At 40.3% G+C, this 22,389-nt stretch overlaps 1 protein-coding gene across 5 annotated transcripts in view; it reads left to right on the top strand.

The window, feature by feature from the left end:
- The window catches only part of SF3B1 (splicing factor 3b subunit 1), a 45,893-nt gene that overhangs the window by 12,757 nt on the left and 10,747 nt on the right, over window positions 1-22,389 (top strand). The window contains exons 2-13 of one of the 5 annotated variants that reach the window (XM_067548971.1): window positions 1,177-1,343; window positions 2,272-2,373; window positions 2,966-3,080; window positions 4,936-5,015; window positions 17,041-17,208; window positions 17,430-17,667; window positions 18,927-19,139; window positions 19,520-19,641; window positions 20,477-20,674; window positions 20,773-20,874; window positions 21,423-21,602; window positions 22,270-22,356. In XM_067548971.1, the coding sequence (XP_067405072.1) occupies window positions 1,177-1,343; window positions 2,272-2,373; window positions 2,966-3,080; window positions 4,936-5,015; window positions 17,041-17,208; window positions 17,430-17,667; window positions 18,927-19,139; window positions 19,520-19,641; window positions 20,477-20,674; window positions 20,773-20,874; window positions 21,423-21,602; window positions 22,270-22,356 (1,772 nt within the window). Of the gene's footprint in view, window positions 1-1,176; window positions 1,344-2,271; window positions 2,374-2,965; window positions 3,081-3,136; window positions 5,016-14,217; window positions 15,501-17,040; window positions 17,209-17,429; window positions 17,668-18,926; window positions 19,140-19,519; window positions 19,642-20,476; window positions 20,675-20,772; window positions 20,875-21,422; window positions 21,603-22,269; window positions 22,357-22,389 lie in introns of those variants that run through there. The other 4 variants (XM_067548972.1, XM_067548973.1, XR_010919822.1 and 1 more) reach the window with 4 other exon arrangements.

Genomic DNA, 22,389 nt, shown 5'->3' on the forward strand with positions numbered 1-22,389 from the left:
GTCTACTCATGATATTGGACCTCAGTGAAAAATATCCCAGTGGTCACAGCTGCCTGCTGTGTCCTGCATAATATCTGTGAAGCAAAGAGGGAAAGTTTTCGTATGGGTTGGAAATGGAGGTGGAATGCTGTATCCTGATTTCAGTTGGATATGTTGTGAACAATAAAGATGAATTAAGTTGCCAGAAATAGACTTTTATTCCATACGCATGGGAAAAGACACATTTATAACTCTACAAAATTTAATAAATAACAGGAAAAAAGTTAGTGAAAGCCATGCAGTAGCTAGGATAATTGTTGAACGATTGAGACCATTTTAGGCATGATCGGAACCTTGGTTTAATCCTTAGATCTGCTCAGAATGAGTTGATAGAAAGTGAACCTGAAGTACAGATTTGCTGGGGGAGGGGGGGAGCCCTGTATCTCAGGCACCATTGGCACATGACCCAAAATTTGGCTTCACTAACCCTATTCCCCTGTGAGGCGCAGCAAATGGCAAGGCATGCAGATTTTAGGGAACTTCAAAGAGTTGCCCTTTAGACAGAAAGGTCTTATAGCTCCACTGTAATTATTCATGAAATACCTTTATATGTGGAATCCAGGGTTAACTATCTGAACTGAATCTTTCTTAGTAGGATTCTGATTATATTGTTAAACAATTCAAGAGATTTTTTGTATGAATATATTAAATGGATTGAGGAATAGAATTAGTTTCTGTTGTACAAATGTAAATGCAAAATAAATATGGAGAATAATTTTCCCCCAAAATATTCTGCAAAACAAAGAAAATAATGTAAGTACTATATTATTATAGTTATTTATTGTGAAAGTACTATATTATTATATTATGTATTATAAATAAATATGAATTGTATCCTTTAAGTCACAGCATATGAAGTAGAATTATAATGTTCTGACTAATATTTCAATTTAAGCAGAGATGTTTTGCAGTCCTTTTAGATATTGTTCTGATATAATTGTGTGCACGAGAGATGCTACCATAAGAGGATGGCTTTGGAATAATTATGAAAAATCCGTCTGTTCTGTGTAAAGTTGAATATTGTTATCTTATTTTCTGGATTTTTCTCAAATGTCTCACCACTTATTACACTTGTAAACTTTGCTTTGACAACAAATTAGATAAGAATACTAAAATTGATGATGCCTTTCTTCCTAGATATTGAAGCACAGATTCGAGAAATTCAAGGAAAAAAGGCAGCCCTTGATGAAGCTCAAGGAGTTGGCCTTGATTCCACAGGATACTATGATCAAGAGATTTATGGTGGCAGTGACAGCAGGTTTGCTGGATATGTGACTTCTATTGCAGCAACTGAACTAGAAGATGTAAGTGAAACATTTTTTGATTTAGGGAAAGCAGTCAAAATAATTCAGATCTTAATTTTGTGTCTCTAAGTATTTTTAAGTTATTCAAATAAAGAAAAAATGAATAGATTTCTCTGCAGATTAAAATTTTACTTAGTTTAAATTTTTAATCTTAAAATATTCAATTTACATATTTTCTAAGAGTAAAAATAGAGAAAAGAAAAGGGATTGTCTCTTTGCTGATAATTTAACTCCTCTCCTCAACTATGTGGTTAAGTAAAAGACTGTCAAAATATTGATTCCCAGTGTTTACAAAGTTTAGGCAAATATTTTAAATCTTAACCAATATTCTGGTTGTATGAATTGTCACAAAATGCCTATTAACTCCTCTGACTATAAAGAAGTAGACCATGTAGTTCAATAACCTAGGTATACCCTTTAAAAGAGTGTGTGAGGTGGTGGGGTAAACAAAAACAGAAATTAAGTGGACACTTGTAAACTCAGTAGCCGTTTTGATAGTTGCTTACATCTTTGTACAAGTTTTCTTTCCAAGTGCTATTAGCCATCATTAGAAGAGGTCAGTGATAGCATTTAAAACACAAACCTCCTAATGTTTCCAACAATTAATGTTGGAGATTATTTGACACTTCTATTTAACAAGTATAGACAATGTGTACTTAATGCTTTACAACAACACGTGGCAGAACATGTGATACCTGCACCTCGGCACGCTATATTTTAATAACGTAGGTAGCATCATCTGATCAGCAGTTCATTTTTGGAGTAGAACTGTACATTTATGGGCTGGGGGATAAAGTATAGGGTAAATGTACCTGGTACTATTTCAATGCAAACTAGAAATATGGCTGTAGCTATAAAATGTCAGTCTTGCAACATGCAGTTCAAAATAAACAGTACATTTATCTTTTTGAAAATTTTGTTTTGACAGGATGATGATGACTACTCCTCTACAAGTTTGCTTGGCCAGAAGAAGCCAGGGTACCATGCTCCAGTGGCATTGCTTAATGACATACCACAGTCAACTGAACAGGTGTATTTTCTTAAATTTATATGAATGTAGAGGAAAGTCATTCTAGGTTTTTGTATGTGTTTTTGGTTTTTAATAAAAACCTTTTTGCAGTATAGTATCTTTTATTTGAAAGTGGTTCCTGTTCCATATATTTTAAAGTAACATACTATAGACTGTAAAAGCCTTTTGGAAAAATACATTAGTTCTTAAACTGTGAAACTAACAGTTTTATGAATGACAGCTCTTACTAACTCCAGTGCAACATTGGTAAAAAGGCTGATTACTGAAAACAGGGTAAAGTGCTTGAAAATCATCTTTATAAGGAGGGGAAAAAAACTACTTTAAATGAAAGAGCAATTCATTTTAAAAAATGGTAACATATTTATGTCAGATGTGTCTGCTGGACAGAAATTTACCGTTAGAAATCAGTTTTTCCTGTTGTAATTTCCCCTCAAACTTGTTCTTATATGATTTGAGACTGTAAAATGGCTGAATGCTAACCTGAGTGATAGTACTGAAAACCACATGGGCTTACCTTTCTCCTGCTCATCAGTTATCTTTAGTACTGCTATTTTATATAGTGGACTAACAATAAAATACTCTTTACTTTAAGTATGATCCCTTTGCTGAACACCGTCCACAGAAGATTGCAGATCGAGAAGATGAATATAAAAAGCACAGGCGGATGATGATCATTTCTCCTGAACGTCTTGATCCTTTTGCAGATGGTAATTTGTTTAATTTTTTATAAGTCTTATGAAGTTTGTTGTCTTTAAATTGTCTTTAGCCCTTTGATTTCTGTTGGCATGCTTATGAAATTAGTTTTGTTTTAAACATCCCCTCTTTTATATAGATTTGTATAGATTTGGTTGAAATCATAGATGTCATATTCTTCATCTTTATAACACAAGTTTTCTTTCCAGGTAGAAGGACAAGAAAATAATGAGCCATTGCCATAGAAACACAAAGGGTTAAAGGTTTCTCTTTTCATTTTGTTTTGGGTTGTGTACTGTACTTTGAACAACTTATGTATTTTGTGCTCAAAACAAATGTACTTTGAGTACATGGAAAATTTTCATTCCAAATCATAGATTTACAGGATTATTGCTTTTGAAATGCTAATTCTCAAAATAGAGCACCTAATTCTTACCATCTTATGTTAATGCAGGTAGTATAGCTGAGTGAAACAAAAAGCATATAAAGAGACTTTGATACTTTTAATAGTGCAAGTCTGTTCTGCTAATTTTAGTATGCAAGTCAGCACAAGGGGCACAGTGGGCCTGATGGAAGCTTTCCTCAGGTGAGTGAGTTTCACAAGTGAAAATAAGGTGCCTGTTTGCTTAAAATTAGAATCTGTTGCAGGTTTTACACATTAGAATTTCAGCCTGCATGAATTAATAGGGATATTAATTATTTTACTTGCTTAATTGTAATAATTGATATAAACATGTTTTGTCAGAATTCACAGGCCCATACTAACTGTCCTTAATTTCTTTCCTACAGCAGTACTGCTATATGCCAGTCCTGTCTGCATTCTTAAGGGTGCAGTTCAACACATCCTGTGTAAATTATGGTGAAAAAGTATTCCAAAGGAAAGTCCTATCAAAGCTAGTGTCAGAATGACACTGCCAATTGGGCAATGATCGTCAGCATAGAAAATGTTTAAGAATTTTATTTTTCCTAAATTGTAATGCTATACTGTTTGTATAGCAACTCTGCACATTTTTTAAGAACAGTGTTTCCTTGATAAGTCTAATTTTTATATACTTGGGCTTCCGTAAAGTATTTAAAATTTTAAACTAAAAACTCAAGAGACACAGAATAAAATATCTTATGGTATACAAAATTTTTTTGCCTGTGAGTATCATCGTGGTGGTAAATGTACTGTATTACAGTCAGCTCCCAATTGTAGTTGTACCTTCAGAAGAAAAGAGGGCAAAATAGTATATTTCCACTTTTTATATATATATTAAAAATGAAGCCCTTCTACAATATGACACCTCAAAATAAAGATCTAGGAGTTTTTGTTCAGATTTGTCAAACGTATAAACTGGTTTTTATGCTAAAACATTTTGAATCATTATCTAGGTATACAGTAGTTATTCGTAGTCAGATAACAAGTAGGATTTAACAGCTTACACAAGGTAATGTTTTGAATATAAATATCTTTCCAAAGTGTTACTAATGGTAAAGAGATAATTTTCTAGGCTTCTATTCTGCTGCTTGAAGTCAGAACTGCTGATGGACACAAAGGCACGAAAGTGTACGTATTCCGGATTAGCAACCCAGGAACCCATCACTTCTGAAGACTCTTAACTGTGTTGTCATTTTATCATTTTTATCTGCTTTAAAATATTTGTTTTAAACTGCAGTAGTTATGTTTGTGTTCAAACAGGTTAAATTGATCAACAAACTGAATAAACGTAAGATACGTGTAATTTTTAAAAAAATTCAAGCAAAAAAGTAAAATTAAGTGATTATGGAATAATATAATATTAGAGCAGGACAATGAAAAAAGTAGATTTTTTTTTTGATTATCCTGTTCTTATTGTGCTCCTGTCCTGTTGCTGTTCTCTTCTGCAGGAGGGAAGACACCTGATCCTAAAATGAATGCCAGAACGTATATGGATGTTATGCGTGAACAGCATTTAACAAAAGAAGAGGTCTGTTATCTTTTTGTCTGAGTTTAATGTTTTATTTGTTTTGCCTGGGATTTTTCATGGAACCTAACTGAGTTAGATGCCTTAGGCTCCTTTGAAATCCAGTCTTAATGTGTAAAAGGTCACCATTTGTTTAAATATCACATTTGTTTGAAAGCTTATCTACTAATGTTCAAAATAACAGATAAAGTAACTACAGAGGAGGAAAATCTTTTTGTTGTAGTTTTAAATTTACTTTGTGCATTTTAAAGTATTTCCTGTTTAGTCAGTTTTATTGTTCCTCCTGTAGAGTCAGTTTTCCAGGTTGGTCTATCATGCAGCATAGGGGAGAGAGACATTTTAAAAAAGTGATTGTAAAACCACAAAACAATTGCCAGAGGATTCTGAGGACAAGTATCATATCTGAATATGTGTTTAGTTAATTTAAAAAAAAAAATCTTAAATCACTAGAAAATTCAAGTTGATTGTTTTTCTTTAAATTTGGCCTAAAACTTAAATTTGTTTTTAAAAGAAAACAAAGTCGTCGTCTTCAAGTGCTTGCTCATGTCCATTCCCGAAGGGCCGGCTCCGTGCACATGCCAGGGTATATGAAGCGCTGCCAGCCCTACGTCCGTTCAGTTCCTTCTTTCCGCCTGTGACGGTTGCTGGAACTGCCTATGCTTGCATTGCAAGTGCTTAATTGACCCTGTTTTGAACCTAAGCATGATTTTTTGCGTTAGTTTATTAATTGTTGTTAGTGGTAGTTAGAGACTTAGGGATAGTCTGGCTGAGACTTTACTGGGAGCTGGGTATGCTCCGGTCTCAGGGCTTCAAACAGTGTGCCTCCTGTGGGAAGGCTTTCCCACTAAGTGACCCCCTCTGCCTGAAGTGCAGGGGGGGAAGCCCATTGTAAGGAGAAGGACAGATCTGCAAGGCTTTCAGACCTCCAGAAAAATCCGCCTGAAAGCCTTGCTCATGGAGGCTTTGACCGGCCAACCCGCTCCACTTCGGTACCCAGCACTGACCTGGACTCTGCACCGCAAAGAGACGGAAACAGCACTCGGAGTGTGGACACTCCCCCGCACATCTAAGCAGGCAGGGTCGAGCACCAATCCTTACCCTCCTAGCGCGCACACGCGCACACACACACACGCCAGCCAGCCAGCGTGACACAGGCATCCTCAAATGCTGCTGATTCAGCGGGCAGAACCATAACCCCCGTCATCAGCATGCCCAGATGTTCGTGGCTTCAATCCTCCGGGCTGTCCCAAAAGGTCCAAGAGTCCAACTAGGACTTCCCCTTTGATGGGTCAGCCTTGTCCTCAGATCAGATGGATTCGAAGTTGCATGGTCTGAAGGTCTCCAAGACCATGGTTCGCTCTTTGGGCCTTTACACGCCGCACCAGGGTCAACAACAGCAGAGGTCTCAGCCTCAACCATTCACGACCTATGGACAAGGGAACAGATATAGGGGGTCTAGGAGACACCATCCGAGTTTCTCCTCAGCCCCTCAGCAAGGGTCATCTTGGCGGGCAATCAATGAGGCCTTTTTTGATGGTGCGCCCCAGGGTGGCACCCCATCCTGGATCCTAGTTCCCTCCTGCCCTTTCGAAACTGCTTAGTCCCCTTCCGGTCCGTGCTGGCCAAAATGACTTCAGATCGCTGGATCATTGGAATGTTTTTGGCAGGCTATGCCCTTTAGTGAGTTTCTTCCCCTCCCAAAAACCCTCTGTCCCTCTTCAGGGACCACGTCAATGGCAACTCCACATTCAAGAAGTAGAGGCCTTCCTCAGCCTGGGAGCAGTGGAAAAGGTCCCTCAAGGCATGGCGGGATGAGGTTTCTACTCGAGATACTTCCTCATTCCCAAAGAAAATAGGGGTCTAAGGCCCAGGTTAGACCTGCGTCGTCTCAGCAGGTATCTCAAGAGACTCAAGTTTTGTAGGGGCTCCCCAGCTCCCATAATCCCTTCTCTGAATCCAGGAAACTGGTACTCTGCACTCGATCTCATGGACGCATGTATTCGTATCTTTATGCTACCCCAGCCACAGATGCTTCCTTTGCTTCATAGTGGCCAGCTCCCACTAACAGTTTATGGCTTTACCCTTTGACTTGTCCTTGGCCCCGAGGGTGTTTACCAAATGCCTGGTGGTGGTAGCTGCGCACCTGAGGCGGAAGTGGTGCGAAATTTTTCCCTACCTGGACAATTGGATAATTAGAGGCAGGTCCAGGTCCCAAGTCTAGAGCAGCATGAGCCTAGCATGTGCTGTTGGCTGTGCCATCTGATAAACAATCGAAAGTTCACATTAACTCCAATGCAATGTATGGAATTCATCAGCACGATTCTGGTCGCTTCCCTGACCGGATCTTCCTGCCCCAGCCGCGTTCTCTGGTGACGTTCCTCATGATGGCCCACCTGCACCAATGCCCTACGGCAGAACCAAACGTTGCCTACCGCTGTTAGGTCACATGGCGGCCTTCACCTGTGCGGTGGGGCTAGCTCACCTGAAGCTCAGGCCACTTCAATCACGGCTGGCCTCGGTGTACAGTCCAAGCAGGCAACTTCTGGACCAGGTGGTCATGGCCCCCTAGACCGGGGGGGGGATTCCTCAGACAGTGTTAGGGGCGTTCTGTCCGAGGAGCTGGCTCCCTCAGTTACCCTGATATCGGATGCCTCAGGCATAGGGCAAAGTGCCATATAAGTCCTGACCTCGGCACACAATGGGTCGGGTCAAGGAAAGAGAGGCGCCGGCACATCAATGTGTAAGAACCGTGAGCCATTTGCAGGGCTTGCAGAGTGTTCCTCCGCTTTATTGCGGGCAAGGCGGAACAGGTGCTAACAGACAATACAGCGGCCATGTACTACATCGACAGGTGTGGGAGAGCCCATTCGTCAGCCTTATGAACGGAAGCTATCTGTCCATGGGACCCTGTGGTGAGGCACGAGTTTCACTTGATGGTCTCTCACCTCCCGAGGGTGAGGAACGATGAGGTCGACCGCCTCAACAGGTTGTCCTTTCTCCATGATTGGTTGCTGCACCCGCAAAAGGCGTTTACAGTCCTCAGGAGGTGGGGCTTTCCCCAGGTGAACCTGTCCACATCGGTGTGGAGCAAGTTCTGCTCTCTCTGTGGTCAAAGGGGCAGGTCGATTGCTGACACCGTCCTCCTGCAGCGGCCTGGGAGCTTCATTCCAGCCCATTCCCCTCCTGCATAGAATCCTGCTAAAGATCAAGAGGGACAAGGCAGACGCCATCTTGATCGCTCCGGCCTGGCCGCGCCAGCACGGGTTCAGCATGCTGCTGGTCCTCACAATCGCCCCGCTTCTGGAGTCTCTGAGACAGAGCCATCTCAGATCCCAGGTTCATGTTGCCTTCGGCACCCAGACCTAGACTCTACGCACCTTATGGCGTGGGAGCTTGGTGGCTGAGCGAAGTCGAGCGACTCTTCGGCACAAGCCCAGTGAGTCCTGCTGGGTAGTGTAGCGTACTGGGCTAAGTGGAAGCAGTTTTGCCTGCTGGGCGGAGTCCCGGGGTATTCTGCCCAGTCTTTCACCAACGCAGACGATCTTGGAGTACTTGCTACAGCTAAAGCTCGAGAGACTGGCTGTGGCCTCTCTGAAGGCCCACCTAGCTAACAGCCATATTGGCCTTTCATCAGCTGCTGGAATGGAGATTGCTTTCTCCCACCTGATGACGATTAGGCTTCTGAAAGCAGTGGAGAGGCTCTAGCCGTAGGTCTGCGACCCGGTGCCTCCCTCAGATCTCAGCCTGGTCCTTTCATGACTCATGAGGCCCCCTTTGAATCTATGGCTTCATGCCCTTTGCTCCTGCTTTCCTGGAAGGGGACCTTCCTGGCGGCTATTACCTCAGCAAGGAGGGTGTCCAAGATTAGGACGCTGACCTTGGAGCCCCCCCCACATACTGTATTATATAAAGATAAGGTTCAGTTGAGGCCGCACCTGTCCTTCCTGCCTAAGGGGGTTTCCCAATTTCATTGTAACCCAGATAATTTTTTCCTTGTGTTTTTCCCAACCTCATGGTTTGGAGGAGGAGAGAAGGTGGCACTCGCTAGATGTAAGACGGGCCCTGACCACCTACATCGAGTGCACAAGGCCGTTCCAGAAATTGACACAGCTCTTCATCGCGGTAGCTAACCGGATGAAAGGCTCATCTGTCTCCGCTCAGCGCATCCCCTTGTGGATAACTTCCTGCGTCAAGTTATGCTACAAGCAGGCAAAGGTGCCGCTTCCAGGGACCATCACAGCACACTCAACCAGAGCTCAAGCTTCGTCTATGGTCTTTCTAGCGAGAGTGCCCGTGCAGGACATCTGCAGAGCAGCAGCCTGGTCAGCAGTGCATACCTTCATGTCCCACTACGCCATTGTCTAACAGGCATGGGAAGACACGGGTTTCAGCAGAGCTGTGCTACAGGCAGCTCATCGCTAACTCCGGCCCACCTCCAAGATACTGCTTATTAGTCACCTATAATGGAATGGACATGAGCAAGCACTCGAAGAAGAAAACAAGGTTACTTACCAATAACTGCTGTTCTTCAAGATGTGTTGCTCATGTCCATTCCATTCCATGACTCGACCCCGCTGCCGGAGTTGGCGGAAAGAAGGGACTGAGGAGGCATAGGGCTGGCAGCGCCTCATATACTGCAGCATGTGCGCGGGGCTCCAGGGAGCGTCGGAGCCAGCCTTATGGGATCTGCTAAGGGGAAAAAAGTTCCGGTAACATGCATGGAGGCATGCGCACACTTATAATGGAACGGACATGAGCAACACAGCTCGAAGAACAGCAGTTACTGGTAAGTGACCTTGTTTTTTAGAAGGCTTTAAAATGGTTCTCCAAGCTCTATTTGAATAGATTCCAATGAAGATTTTGAAGAAACTTTGCCGCTGCAGTATTTGAAACACATGTGTTGGGGCGGCTTTCTGAGACCTTATAGTGTCAGTAGCTTCAAATACCTTATCCACTTAGTTCCCAAGAACTTAGCTTAACTCCGAACTCATCACTGAGGTTTCTTTATTTGCATGCAGTCAAACTACAATTGAGCTGATCAGGCTCAAATATAGGGGGTGGGCACAAGGCATACCACACATCCAAAGTTACAGAGCAAACCACTTTAAATACTTTTACACATTACATTGCATTTACTATACATTACAAGACACATTTTGGGATTAGGTTGGTTACTTTGTAGGAACCAGTCCCTGTACAGTATGATCTGTCCATGCACTGTCCATGTATGACTTACTCTTTACCTCATCTCTGTGTTCCCAATTTATCTTATCCGTTGCTATCTTGTCTGTTGTAAATGGTTCTCTGGGTGTTTCCCCTTACCTTAGCTAGCACAGCCATTTTGTTTCCAGCCTACCTATCTATTTACCTCCGTTATCCTGTGTCCCAAGAAATGAGACCTCACACGTCTAACTACTTATGTCAAGCCAGACTACTTTCCACTGCTTTTGTTTTTCTTTTTATGTTAGCATTTGTTTAATTTGCATCATAATCCTTGCATCTTTGTTTTCTTTTTTTAAGTTCAATACCCAGCAGCACATTTCCAAGAGTTATAGTAGTTGCAGTTATTTGAACTACCATTGATACTGGGCTTAAAGTACAAACCATAGATGTGCAAGCTCACCTCTTCTGATATAACCTTAGGGTGTAATTCAACATTATAAGCTTGCTCTGCCTTTAAAGCATCTTTCTATAATTTTAACTTTGTTTTTATTTTAATTACATTATATAAAACTGATACAAAATATAACAATTTTTCCATTTATTACTTCTGGAAATTTAGGTGTGAAACAGAACATAGGCTAATTCAAATCTCATTCGTGGGTCCATACTAGAAGTGGATCTCTTCAGCCACCACACAATTCTTATTATCACTAGCACAGGCAGTTTTTACTTTACAGACATTCCTGCATCTGAACCGTACTATGCTATTGGGTACACGGTTTTCCTAGTGTGAACTCACATGTCAGCAACTCTGTTGTATGACATTATACCTGCACATGTAAGTGCCCTTCAGGTGCAAACAGCAGTATGTCTGGGGCTTTCCAGACCTTGCGCTGGGGTTACAGTAGTTTCACATTTTACTTCATGGTGTTGGACCCTTGTTAATTTTCTTGCCCTGCACTAACTGGTATTACTTCTCTTTAACCACATTTTTAACTTTTCTAGGGTGATAAAAGAGGGCAAGTTTTCTTGTTTCTCTTCACTTAAGGCTGCTTTGATATTTAGATTGCATGTATCCCCAACATACTATGCATGATGATATTAAAACCCATTGACTCAATTGTATACTTCTTTAAAAGCCATTACAACATTATATATATTATATGCAGTTAACAAAGCTTCATTAATGAATCCTTGGTTTTGCTCATTCCGTGCAGTACTTTTGCTGCTATCTTCAATTGAAATGCTTGGTCATGTTCCCACACATCTGTGTCAGCTTGGTTTTAGATTGACATACTAATTTCAAGCAGTCCAGTTTCTGTGCCAATCCTGTTAAGTTTCCTTTGGTGTCATTGCCTCTACCTTGGTAGTCTTATGCATTCTAAAGTATACGTTTTTGTCCAGAAAGTCCTTTCAACAGTTCTTAGCCATATTCCACCATGGCATACCAAGGGAGGGGGGGGGCACGAGGGCGCCAGGCCACCCCTTCACGACGCGCAGGAGGCCCTGAGGGTGCAGAGCCTCCTGTGCCCTCCACCCGGCATGAAGGGCTGGCCTGGAGCGCACTTACCCGCCGCTCCAGCCTGGCACCAGCTCGGATGGGAGGTGGCCTCACCCCCTGCCCTCGGGGGGTGGGAGGAGGTGGGCAGGCTCTTCACGGCATGTGGTGGGGGAGAAGAAGGGGGCACAGGAGCGGAAGTAGGAGTAGCTGCCCTTGAGTCTCCTGCGCCCCCCACCCTCTGCCTGCCGTGAAGGGCTGGACCCAGTGTCGTCCGTCGTCATCGTCGTCGTCCCCCCCCCAGGCCAGGGGGTGAGGCTGCCCCGTCTGAGCTGGTGCCAGGCTGCGGGGCTGGAGCAGTGGGTAAGTGCTGGGGGTGGGGAGGGAGTCGCGCTGGGCTGGCCCTTCATGGAGGGTGAAGGAGGCTGGGGGCCCACACCTCATGATGGGCCATCCCATGTCCCTCCCCCCCCTCCGGCCAGGGGGTGAGGGCGCCCCTCATCCGAGCTGGCGCTGGGCTGCAGGGCTGGAGCGGCAGTTAAGTGCCTGGCGGGGGACGCAGGAGGCTCTGAGGGGCGCCCCTCAGCATCTTTTCTCCCGCCCCTCCCCTCCCACCCCCAGCACTGTGAAGGGCCAGCCCAGCCCTCCTCCCCAGGCTGGGTGGGGTGAGGCTTCCCCATCCAAGCGGACACCGGGCTGCAGGGCTGCAGCGGGAGAGACAGGTGCCGCGTGCCAGGTAAGTGCGGGGAGGTGGGGAGGGGGACGGAGCCAAGCCTGTATTTGTGCACCCCCAACCACCGCACACGTCCCCTGCAGGTACAGATTCCCCCCTCCCTGGGGTAGCTGGGGGGCGGTGCCAGTACTCCTCCTGCCCTGTGCGGGGGTGGGGTGGCGTGATGCCTGGGGCGGGTGGGCCTGCAAATGTAGGCTTGGCCCCCAGGTGCTGGAGACCCTCTGTATGCCACCAAATTTTAGTGGGCACAATCTTTTGGGTAACTGCAGAATGGTAAGATTCAGTACACTGTCACATAAATAAACTAAACATCTTTGTACAATATTTCCGTAATAGGTCTTAATTCTAAACTATTTGGACCTGTTTTCAATCTAGGATGTTTTAATCTTTTTTTTAATTTACAAAACTCTGCCTTATGGTTTTTGTTTTTTTTCACTAACATTTATTTTACACCACAGTTAAACAAGAACTTTTGGTTAGGATTTCAATGAGGTTTTGTCCTGTTTTTGAATGGCCACCACACCATTCAAAGTAGTTTTATTATCCATAATTAATAACCTATTAAAAGAAAACAACAATTTGATTGACACTTTCTAATAGGATTTCAGTGGTTGGGCTTCACACTTATATTTACTGATTTTTCTTTATGCTGGGTTGGTTTCTGCTTTCAAAGTATATAAAGTCATCTGAAAAAGAAAACAGCCTACTGTGGCTCCTCTTTGGAGCTCTTGCAGGATTTTAGTTAAGTAGCATGCTTTTTTACATTTTTTACCCTTTTTTCTATATACACTGCATGTTCTATAGGCATGCGCACTTCTTTCATAATGTAACTTCCACTTTTTATTTGCTATAACAATGTTAACTGTATTCATTTAATTATATATTATATATCGAGTATATTAATTTAATATTTATGTGCTATGGAACTGTTTTGTGCTATAAATGTCACAGTCTGGTCACTCAAAGCCACTTTAAAGGTCATTGTTCCTAACATTGCTTCACTTGTGACCTGCTTCTGGAGACGTACTGACATTTTATTTTTTAACTGTTTCTTTTGCTTCTGCAGCCCTTTTAGCTGTTGCTTTATTACTGAATAAAGGATCGAGGAGGGTCTCTTCCCACTCTCCTGGTTCAGCCCACCCTTTTAGTCCCTATTTTTATTTCCTAGTTTATGTTTAACATTTGTTACTTAATTTTTAAAAAAATTTTAAACTTTGTAAAAGCGTTGAGACACCCAAAAGGTTAACTAACAAAGTTAAATCTGCTAGGAGACATTGGCTGCTGCTCAGAGTGTCTGTATCAGTTTTGCAACTTTGAATGAAAGATTTAAATGGATTTTTAGTGGAATCTTTTAAAAGCCAATTCATTTTACAGATACATTTTACATTTTCTTTTTAAGTAGGAGTTTTCTTAAATTCTGCAGTCCCTTACTATGTTGTTACCAATTTTGAGAGACCAAATAAATATTTTAAACTTGCTTGGCTTAGCCATGCCAGCTGAGCTATTGAACCTTCTTTCCTAAAATGGTTTTACTCTCCTTTTGTAAATTGCATGTTATGAGCAGATGACACATTTAAGTTGGTTACGTTTCTAAACTGCAATTTTTCTTTTTGTATTTAAGCTTTGAATAAGTTCTTCACAGGAGTGAGAACTTTTTTGACCTGAGTTCTGATAACTGCTCTATCCTACCAATGTTTTGTTTTACTGCTGTTTTCACTCCCTTAGTTTTCTTCTCTGTGTCAGCTATCTGAGGCTTTAATAAGATGATTGTTACACTTATTTTTTTCTTTTTCTGACAAGCAGTATTTCTTTTTCGATTTACTAGATTTTTTAAAACTATCTGTTTGAGCTGATTAATGCCCTTTGCATTGCTCTTAATTATTTTTCAACACAACAGTACCCCACTAGTATATTCGGAAGCAGTCAAGCAGTATAGAAATCCTATTTCCTTTTTAATGAATTTGACTAAATCATCCATAATCCAATAATTCAAATCAGAGTGTCACTCTGCCAGCAGCAGCCAGCACAATTTACAGCTTATTTACAGATTCATTTATTGGGAAGGGCCCATTTCCTTCAGAATGGCTGTAAAGTCTTCTTGGGGGAAAACAGCATATAGTGATGGTAGTTGTCACTCACTACCTGACCTCCCATTTACATGATTTGTTTGATTACTAAGGGTTTCACCAATTATACTGCCATAACTGGGTTTCATTATCAAACCAAGCATTTCTCTTCTTTAACCCTTCAGCATCCTCTTTCACATTTCACAACCCCCAACTGTTTAATTCCCTCTGAACTCTGCAGTGTTCATTTGTGCAGAATCTCCTTTTAGCTCCTCATTCTCTTTCCTTAAATCACCTTCTTACCTTTCAAAGGGACACATTTCTCAGACGAATTCTTTCAGCGGCTCTAAGCTTATCTTTTGTGGTTTTTTGCACTTATTTCTTAGCTTAGTACACTTTGCCTGCAAAGCTGTACTCACTAAATACAGTCTTTGACAGATAGCTGCTTTCTCCTTTGGATTCATGCAAATAGGTAACAGGCATTGTGATCTTCCTGACTTTTTAGAATCTTTTTCCATTTAGTTTGTTTCCTTTTTTACTACTTTCATTTGTTCTTTATGCTTTATATATTCATTCCTCAAGGTGTCACTTTTTTTTACAGTTTTAGCCACCAGAAATAATCCTTGAGAAACTGCTGTCTTGTTTTGGGCTTTGTTTGTCTTAGGAGAAAAAAAACTAGGTATTGTTTTTTCCCCATGGTTGCCAATGGGTCCTATTTTTTAAAAAATTTCAGTGACATTCAACAGACCTCTGCTGAGCATTCTTCCTCCCCTCCTCTCCCCCTTTTTTCCACCTATTCTCTGGAGTTTCTTTTTTCACCTGGTCCTACTCTCTCCTTAATACTTCTCTAGGAGCCCATAAGGTCACCCCTTAGATTTAACCTACTTCTTCAGCATGGTACGAACTTCTTCATATTGAACTCTTCCAATGCCATTTTCCTTAATGCTAGGTTGTGACCTTCACACTAAGAGGTGAATATGTTACCTGCTCCAGGCAAATGGATCCGCATCACTGCACCAGCAAGTAGGGTTAGTCTGAGACCTTATCTGCTCAGGAGTATGTTGGGGTGGCTTCTGAGATCATATGCACTCATTAGCCTCCAAGACCTATACTTGGTTCCCAGGAACTCAGCTTGACTCAGAGCTCATTGCTGAGTTTTCTTTATTGACATACAATCAAACTACACTTGAGTTAGTCAGACTGAGGTGTAGGGAGTATGTAGGGGGCATACCACACATCTGAAGTTACAGAGCAAATCTCTTCCTTTATATATGTGTGAACATTACATTGCATTTACTATACATTGCATCACACGTTTTGAGATTGGCTTGGTTACTTGGTAGCAGTCAGTCCCTGTACAGCATGCACTGTCCATGTCTGACTTACTCTTTTCCTCATCTTTACGTTCCCAATTTATCTTACCCGTTATCTTGTCCATTGTACATGGTTCCCTGGGTGTATTTTAGCTAGTACAGCTGGTCTGTTTCTAGCCTGCCAATCTATTTACCTCCCTAATCCTGTCTCCCGAGAAATGAGGACTCACTCATGTCAAGTCAGGTCTACAACATACTGCAGTACTAAGAATTCTAGTATGAAACTGACATTGATTTTAGTGGTCAAAGATGAGAGAAATGTAAGAAGTATACAGAATAATTTAAAAATAGTTATTTAAAACTTTCATTTTTATTAACCACAATTGTGGTGCAAATTGCTTGTCTAAATATATATGTATGTATAGGGCCAGACACTTGGTTTCAATGGAATTATGCTGATTTACTCTAGTTGAGGATCTGTAGCATGTTTTGTATGTTGTAATTTTAATATTTATACACACACTGACAAGTTAAAATAAAGAGTTCCATATGAAAACTTGTCTAAAGTAATCTTCTTAACATTTAATTAAGACCAAACATATAGGTAACTCAAATCTAAATGATAGCTTCAAGTATTACATGCTATGACATAATTCATTTGAAAAAATATTTTTAAAATAATACTTTAAAATAATAGGTACTTAGGTAAAGAAGAAGTTTGGTTGAGGCAAATGTGTAGTAAAGTTTTTAACTGCACTGTCTTATCACATCTTGAAAAATATTCTGTAGTTAATCACTTACTTTTAAAATAAAATTTGATTTAACTTTACGTTTGTAATGCATCTAGAGCCTTTTAGAGAGACAGCGGTAAATCGCATTTGGCCTAAACTACAGGTTTGATAAAAATCTAATACCATTATAGATATTTTTCTGAAATCTTTAAAACAATCCAGTGAAAACTTATTTTAACAAATATTCTCCTGCAGAATGTTGAACCCAGACATTGAAGCTTTATGCTAGTGTAGGGGAACTTGAAATTAAAATGAACTAGAAATTGATTTTAAACAGAGTCAAATTTCATTGTCTAAGCTGAGAAAAAATGCAGAAAGAAACAGCATAAATAATGGAAAATAAATTAGACTTTACTATCTCTGTTTTAGCAACCTACAATATTACCCTAAAGAAACTTTTTTTGAGAATTATTTTAATGTAATAGTGTCTTTCTAAGGAATAAATTCTTGGGTGTTTTTAACAGAGGGAAATTAGGCAACAACTAGCAGAAAAAGCTAAAGCTGGAGAACTTAAAGTCGTCAATGGCGCCTCCTCCCAGCCACCTTCAAAGCGCAAACGGCGTTGGGATCAAACAGCTGACCAGACTCCTGGGGCAACACCTAAAAAACTATCCAGTTGGGATCAAGCAGAGGTAATCCTTCCTTTATTGTTTCAGCTTCTACTTTATAGAAGCTGTTAATGTTTCCAGCGAGTCTTTAGAGTTCTACAGAACCTCTTGATTTCTATAGATATTTCACAGATTTCACTTTTATTTATTATACTAAATAGAAATTAAGCACTTACCTTTTATTGTACAAAATAAATAAAATTTGGTTGAGGAGTCCTAACAACTTGTGCTTTTGTCTTGGTTAGACTCCTGGACATACTCCTTCTTTGAGGTGGGATGAAACTCCTGGCCGTGCAAAGGGTAGTGAGACTCCTGGAGCAACCCCAGGCTCAAAAATATGGGATCCTACTCCCAGTCATACACCAGCAGGAGCTGCAACCCCTGGACGGGATACACCTGGTCATGCAACTCCAGGCCATGGAGGTGGCGCAACTTCCAGTGCACGTAAAAATCGATGGGATGAGACGCCCAAAACAGAAAGAGGTATTTCTGAAATTACTAGAATTGATAGAAAGATCTGGATAGGTAATGGAATAAGAATTTTTCACCTAAGGCTATCAGTATGAAAGCAAGTCAGGTCAGAAGTAGGGAAAAAAGTTATTTCTCTCTGGCATCCAGTGACTGATGTATTTTTCAGTTGCGTTGCCAGCAGGCAGAGTTCTGTATCACAAAAACATCACCCCTCATGGTTTCAGTAAAGAAAACTAAGGCTATGCGGTATGGACACTACAGCAGCATAGCTATGGTGCCATAGTTATGCCAGTGTAACCTTGTACCATAGATGCAGAACACGGGTTTTGCTGTCATTGCACAAACTCACCTCCCCGAGCAACAGTAGTTTGGTCAATAGAAGCATTTTTGTGTCAACCTAGCTGCATCTACACGCCATGTATGTGGGTGTGTGAGAGAGAGAGAGAGAGAGGTCAACATAGTTACAGGGATTGGGTATGGATTTTTTCATACTGCTGAATGCCACAGCTATGTTGATCTACGTTTTAAGTGTACACCAGGCTTAAGAGTCTTTTTTTTAGTATTGACACTACACTATCCTCTGCAGTGACCCTTGCAGATCAGGGTTTTGAGGCATGCTGACAGGACAGGACAGAGACGCTCCCATGATATTGTCTTTTGTGGATAAATAGAAAATGTTGCTAGTATTGTCAATTGGGCATGTTTCATAAGGTCTAAGCATTTATACCCACGTTGACTAATTTTATTCACTTGTTAGCCTATAGAAAAAGATCTTTATCATATATTAAATAATTGTTAAAATATTTTAACAAAGCAAGTATTGGAGTGTTTAAATATATAATCAAGTTCTTTCAAATATGTTGGAATCATATCTAGTACTGACTTCTCAGATGAAACCAAAGAATATAAAAAAGACAGACTCTCTTTCTCCCTAAGATTAAATTCTTTTATAAATTCATTAATATACTGGTAGTAGACTTTAATATTAAGGATGAGAGAAGTTTTTGGTTACTTGTTTAGTATCTTTGCTTAGCTGATCTACTGGTGCTGGAGCTGGATGTTTCTGTTAGCATGATGTTATGGGCAAGGAGGTGAGAGAGTGGAATGGAATAGTGTAAAAGAGATCAGACTTGGATATCGTAGTAATGCTTCCCTTTTAGAATGTTTTTCATTTTCACTTTCAGAATGTGTGAGCTAAGAAACTTTAGGATTTTGCTTGTAAAATCTGACTCGCAGACATAATCTGAAAAATTTGGCTTTTGTTTTTATAGATACACCGGGACATGGCAGTGGATGGGCTGAGACGCCTCGTACAGATCGAGGTGGCGATTCAGTTGGTGAAACACCAACTCCTGGAGCAAGTAAAAGAAAATCACGTTGGGATGAAACACCTGCTAGCCAAATGGGTGGTAGCACTCCTGTTTTAACACCTGGCAAAACACCAATTGGTACACCAGCCATGAATATGGCAACCCCTACGCCAGGTAAGCTTAATCCTTTAACTAAGGCCTCTGTTTTCCATCACTAAATTTTTACATTTTAATATGATGTAAATTTATGTAGGTATCCCTGTTCAGTTTTTTTTGACTATGGAAGCCCAACTTTGTATTATCAATGTCCATAGCAACTTAATTCTGGCAGAGAATACAGAGCAGTGTAACCTTGAAGTCTGCTGTGGATGTTTGTTGAATTGATAGGCAAGAATTGCTAAAGAGCTTCCTGAAAGTTCTAACTCAAGCAAGTTGGAATTCTGAGGCCAGTTCTGTGTTCAAGTGCTGCATATGTCTTGGCTCCAGAGATTTCTTAAATGTTTGAAGAAAGTACTCTTGAAGGTAAAAATTAAAATATCTTTTCTTAAATGTAGGTCACATAATGAGCATGACTCCTGAACAGCTGCAGGCATGGCGCTGGGAAAGAGAAATAGATGAGAGAAACCGGCCGCTATCCGATGAAGAACTGGATGCCATGTTCCCAGAGGGATATAAGGTAGTGGATCTGAATAAGTCTAAGCTGCCTGTCACTATATATGGTGTAACATATTGGTGATACATATTCCACCCTGAATATGGATTTCTAACAATAAAATAAATGTTATGAAAGTATTTGAATGTTTCAAACAAATACAGATGAATTCATGTTAACATTTGTTAGTTCAATTACTGGTATTTTATAAATATCCATTAGAAGGGAAAAACTTAAGAGGTGCTTTAAAAGGAGGGTAGTTTTTCTTTTGCTTCACCTTAGGGAGCTTCTGCTGACTTCAGAAGGAGTTCCCTATGTGGAATGGCTGCAGAACTGAAGCCCATGATGTGGTAAAACAGATCAGACAGAGACTGAAAACTGTCTGACAGTAAGACAGTATTAACACACTACATTTAATCCCCTCCCCCTTGTTTTAATATTCATATCAAACACTTCATAAAGAGATACTTGAAGGCTAATATTTCATCTCTGCTCATGAGAACTTTACAGTAGTACTTAGCCTTGTTAAGACTTCTCTTGACATCATTACTGTACTTTCCAGTCCAATAACATATACACAGTTTCAAAGAATGTATAAGATCACAATTACTTAATTTACAACAGTACAAAGGTTGTCACAAATGAATAAATGAACAGTTAACATGAAAGATGCTTGTATCAGTCATTCTCTGCTTTTTTGTGACTTCTTCCTTGTTTTTATGGCTGTTGTAACTGTCAGGTAATGTTGTTTTTCACATTCTGGTTTGCAGTCTATGAAAATACTTTTTAGATTTTTAGTGTTCAGGTGTTTGTATCTTTCTTATTTCAGTGCTCTATTTTTATCTTCATTTCACTTCAGGTTCTCCCTCCTCCAGCTGGTTATGTGCCTATTCGTACTCCAGCTCGCAAACTTACAGCCACTCCCACACCATTGGGTGGCATGACTGGATTCCATATGCAAACAGAAGATAGGACCATGAAGAGTGTTAATGACCAACCCTCTGGAAATCTTCCATTCCTAAAGCCAGATGATATTCAATACTTTGATAAATTACTGGTAATGAGATTTTACTGATACTGATTTAATGTCTCCTGTTACGGGGATGAGATGGTGGGGAAATGTGCACTAATTAATATATTTGTAATTATTCATAGGTGGATGTTGATGAATCAACACTTAGTCCAGAAGAACAGAAAGAAAGAAAAATAATGAAATTGCTTTTGAAAATAAAGAATGGTACACCTCCAATGAGAAAAGTAAGACTTTATTCTGATGTGGACATACTACTCTCATTTTCAAATACCATAAATTCCTCCCCATTTATTTTAGGATCCAGTTTCACCTCTTTTTTCCCCTAAAACTGTCATTGGGATTGCTCCAGGCTTCTTCTAAAGGACTTTTACCTCTATCTAGTATTTTTCCTGTATTTTCATCTAGCTCTTGCTTTCTCTCTCTCTTTTGTGTTTCCCTTATGTATGCCTCTTAATAAAGATTACAGCTGTATTTATACACACACACACACACACACACACAGAACTGTGATCAATATATATAAATAAAATTCAGTAAGTATTTCTGTTCTGTAATCATTACATCTATAAAGCATTTTGTGACACATTGATATGAAGGATGCTATATTTTATTGTATCTTAAGATCATTGTTCCAAATGTATTTCTGACCACAGCATCCTTTGAAATCAGTTGAATTGCACCTTATTATGGCTTGATTTTGCTCATTACATAGAAATGCTGTATCATTTTGGCATCATTCTGTGTGATTTAATTCAGAGAGTTTTTTTTTTAGGCTGCTTTGCGTCAGATTACCGATAAAGCTCGTGAATTTGGAGCAGGTCCGCTGTTTAATCAGATTCTACCTCTGCTGATGTCACCAACGCTTGAAGATCAAGAACGTCACTTGCTTGTCAAAGTTATTGATAGAATCTTGTACAAACTGGATGACTTGGTCCGACCATATGTACACAAGGTCTGTTTCACTGAAATTTACTTAAATACTTAATATTTTATTTTAATACTTAATATTTGTTTTGTGAATGTGGTCTCTACTCTTTACTGAGTGCTCTATAATAGTTACTCTTCTGTGGCTCAGATTTGCATGTTTATGCATCCTTGTGTTTGAATCTTCAGATTTTTTTTAAAACATTTACATTATTAGTAGGAGTGCACAGATAGAGATAGATTGTTCCTTTTATACAGACAGAATGTGATACTAAAATACTTTTACATAGTCATGTCCCATATTTCATTTGCAGAATAGCTTTTGTAAGTTGTGTGAATAATATATCAAAATATAAAATTTAAAAGCAATACTATCTGAAATAGTTAATTGTATATGCTTGCGCTGGAAGTAAATGATTATGGTAACTGAGTCATGCAACATCACTGGTACTGGCATCCTCCTTTAGAGGGAAAAGGTAGCCTAGAAAATCAGTATGTGGATTAATGTTGAATGAGAGGGTAAAGGATTATTAAGGGAAATGGTGATATTTTGAATTAATGAGTGTGGCAGCCATGTTAATCAGCCTTTTTTCTTAGGGCCAGAACTACTGAGGTGGACACTACTGCTTCAGTTGAGAGGTATTCAAATGAATATAATCTGAAGTGTTAATTTGTTCATTTGTTACCTGTTTCAGATTCTTGTGGTCATTGAACCTTTGCTGATTGATGAAGACTACTATGCGAGAGTGGAAGGCAGAGAAATTATATCAAACTTGGCTAAGGTAATAATACTGCAGCATCCTTCCTTTCTATAC

This window comes from Emydura macquarii, unplaced genomic scaffold (genome assembly GCF_026122565.2).
Source record: "Emydura macquarii macquarii isolate MOO-44397 ecotype Brisbane River unplaced genomic scaffold, CSIRO-AGI_Emac_v2 contig_1253, whole genome shotgun sequence".
In the NCBI taxonomy this organism is placed as follows: Eukaryota; Metazoa; Chordata; order Testudines; family Chelidae; genus Emydura; species Emydura macquarii.